This window comes from Phalangium opilio, unplaced genomic scaffold (genome assembly GCF_054372755.1).
Source record: "Phalangium opilio isolate 3A_F unplaced genomic scaffold, DU_Popi_V2 ptg000091l_1, whole genome shotgun sequence".
Classification (NCBI taxonomy): domain Eukaryota; kingdom Metazoa; phylum Arthropoda; class Arachnida; order Opiliones; family Phalangiidae; genus Phalangium; species Phalangium opilio.
Window position 1 is genome coordinate 1,001,296 of NW_028324196.1, and position 3,293 is coordinate 1,004,588.

The 3,293-nt window shown below is 35.9% G+C and overlaps 1 protein-coding gene across 1 annotated transcript; it reads right to left on the reverse strand.

Moving 5' to 3' along the window:
- Positions 1–307: 307 nt before the first annotated feature.
- On the reverse strand, positions 308–1,618 carry LOC149644080 (uncharacterized protein F54H12.2-like). The gene is made up of 2 exons (XM_089850494.1): positions 1,014–1,618; positions 308–821 (listed from the first exon to the last, which is right to left on the reverse strand). Exons 1-2 carry the CDS (start codon positions 1,616–1,618, stop codon positions 308–310), a joined length of 1,119 nt encoding a protein of 372 aa, XP_089706620.1.
- Between the last annotated feature and the right edge of the window lie 1,675 nt (positions 1,619–3,293).

Consider the following 3,293-nt stretch of genomic DNA (forward strand, 5'->3'; position numbering starts at 1 on the left):
CACGTTTCGGACAAAGGATATTGTATAGGTACGTTGTTAAAATACCATTTACTGGCGTAAAGGTTAAGGTCTACAAGATTGTAGTAAAAAGGATCATTTCCGTAAGAATCAAAAAAGGTACCTATTCCATTATCTACGTAGATTGCTAACCAGTGAATGCCTCGGCTTGATTTTGGTTCCGTATTCAAACAAAAACAATATTTTTTCTGTCTGGGTGGTAATGGTTTTTGATCAAAGGCAAAAACACCGAGAAAAAATGGTTTTGTGACGGATTCACACATTAAAAATTCGTTTATTTCTACGGTGTTCATTCTCCTGAGGGATTGTAAATCACGGTGCGATCTTTTGAAATTATTATTTCCGATTCAAATTCCGCGTAAACAATAGCCGTTACATTATGAACCAACGGAGACTTAAATTTCATTGATATTCTCAAGTTTCCTTGTTTATTCCGTGATAGATGGTCAGCACTAGCTTGCTCTTCCGGGGTTAAATCAAATCCGTAGAGAACGTTACCTTCTTTATATTCTTCGTAAGAAACACAATTTCCATTATTTCTTTTGAACAAGTCCAAAGCCGTATAATTTGAAAGATACTCTCGGGAATACTCGTTAACGTTATAGTTTGGCGTAAACGGAGGGTTGGGAAATGTTTGGTTCCTTATTGTTAAGGCCAAGTAGTTTAAATTGAAATGAGCAAATTCGAAACCATTTAAACTCAGATCGCCGTTAAAGGCTGCCGTTCTAACTAAACCAATAATTACCCGGGCTGGCATTTTGTTCATAAATACATTCTCGCGTGTAATATCCGTTAAACCACTGCTAATAGAAAAGTATTTTAACACGGTCCGGTTAATAGGGTAAATAACGTTATGTTTTTCATGAACCATAGCGTGAGCTAACATTATTTCCGCATTGACCTTAACCTTTTTAATTAGTAAAGTTACGTCTAATATTTTAAATTTAAATTTTTGATTTGCTATTGTTGAGATAATAGCAAATTCGTTTACTGACTTTATGAATCGAAACCTAACATCTACGTTATTTAAAAGAAACTTGTCCATTCGACACACATCAAGATGTAAATCACCGATCATATCAACGGGGTTTGAGAGGGCTACGCGATTTTTCCTTTTCAACATACCATTGTTATCATTTTTATTCGCAGCTAAAAACATTTTTGCGGCGTCTACTGGATTATCTTTGTAGTACATATTTGCAGATAGATAGGAATTTTTTGCACTGTCACCGTAATTTAGATGCGTTTCAAAGAATTCCAAATACGGATATGCGTTTGTCGAAATATTAACTTGAGTATCTCCGAAAAACACATCTACTTGATTAAACAGAGCAGCGTGTAACAAATTCACAGGACCCACATCCGTTTCTAGAGCAGTTAATGCAGAACCATCATCTTTGAGTAATTTTACTCTAACTTGTAACAATGTTTTAGCCAAGTCCGTATAGAGATCATTAGATCCTGGAACAAAGAACTCAATAGGGCCTTGATCCGAAATTGATGCCAAAGGCTTGTAAATTACGTAGTCACTATTTTCAACATTGTAATTCGCCGGTGGTACCGCGAATAAATCCAGTTCTGACATCATACCCTCAACCATGTTTATTGTTTTTTAGTCCAAAAAGTCAGTCTTGGTTCGTTTTTTTCTTTATGATTCGATTTCTAGTCTTCAGCTTTCTACAACGACCCGAACCAGTTTGCGGTTGTGACAAGTGTTGACTCGCTTTTTGTAATAAATTTGCTCCAGCTTCGCTCAAATTATATTTCAGAGACTCTTTTAGGTTTCTACCCGCAATGTAATCACCAGCTATTTTGGACCCAGTTCTTAGGGCTTCTCTTCCTAGTGCTTTCCCAACGGGCTTAAAAACTGGTGTTATAAATATTATTAAGCTTTTAAAAATGCTCCCAAGACCATTTCCTCTCTGAAATACTGGTCCCCGGAAGTGACTAAGACCACTTCCGGTAAGACCACTTCCGGTTTGGTTCAAGTAGTAATTTAGGTATATGTTACTTCGTGTCATGTTTGAGTATGAAATGAAGTTTTATGACTGATTTGTTTAACTTAAACAAAATTTTCTCTCCATAATCAGTTCTCATGTCTATTTCTATCATTTCAAATGACGGACATCTTAATGGGTAATAGTCAATGTTTTGAAACCGATGGACGGCTAACGTTGTTGATTTATCATTGACTATAGACACAACCCTTAGTAACGGAGCATAGACATCACCAACTACTTGAGGTAGTATTAAATTTGTATAAATATATAAACTTGCAGTGCCCTTGTCAATATCCGCTATACTCTTGCTAGTTGAATTTCTAAGAGGATAGTCCATTTGATCCTCGTGAAACCCTAACAATCTTCCAAGACCCGACTTTTCTTTCGTGAACAGTAGATAATAATCATTTACACATTTGATATTTACTTTTCCGTCGGGATTCAGGTTTATTTTAATCATAGATCTATGTTCCGTAGGAATTTCATTGGTCATAGCTTCGATGACGTTTTCAATGCTTGTATATTGACCCGGTTGTATTTGTAATATCAACTCTCGAGCATTTTTATGACCTTTTCTCTTCCTGATATAGAAAAAATTATTGGAACTATCTAGGACGAGAGGGTCCTCTTTCTTTATTTTAACGAGTTCTTCGGGAAACGTAAATCTTTCTTTTATCCATTCCATGGAACTCAATCATAGGATTTTACCCATCTCCTCAGGTATTTGAACTTCATACCCATTTTTAGCCCTAAGGGCGCAAAAAGCTTTTTCATTATCGTCACTATATGTTACAAACATGTATACCGAAGATCGTATTTTCGGTGGTATGGCATTGTTCATAGTTTTTAATAAATTTTTGTACGCGTCGTAACCATCTCCGCGTAAAGTTCCGCCGGTAAATTGCACCTTTGATTGATCCCAAATATTATCCGTATAATCGTAGACTCCGGCCCTAAAATAAAGATAGTCTGAAGACACATTATCCCAAGCTTTAGGTAAAAATGCTTCGGCTAAGCCCACTTGAAAGTTTCCATTCAAATGCAATGGAGCTGGTAATTGAACTTTAAAATGAGATTGCGTGTTTCCCGGAAACACGTTCATAGAAGCCGTACTCACGAGAGTTACGTAAAATGAATCGTTCGACATGACTCGTTAACTTTAAATGTTTTTTATTTTTCAATTACTATTCTTTATATTTTACAAGATAACTTTTTGAAGTTCACATTCGAAAAAGGCTCCCCTTATTTCTTCATCATCAAAGTCCTTTACAATAT

Bases quoted from the DNA above. Each gene is read 5' to 3' on its own strand.
- LOC149644080 (XM_089850494.1), bottom strand. From the start codon at position 1,618: ATGGTTGAGGGTATGATGTCAGAACTGGATTTATTCGCGGTACCACCG. The intron at 822-1,013 runs GTCAGTAAACGA...CTTTTCTATTAG, and splicing joins GTTAGGTTTCGATTCATAAA to CAGTGGTTTAACGGATATTA.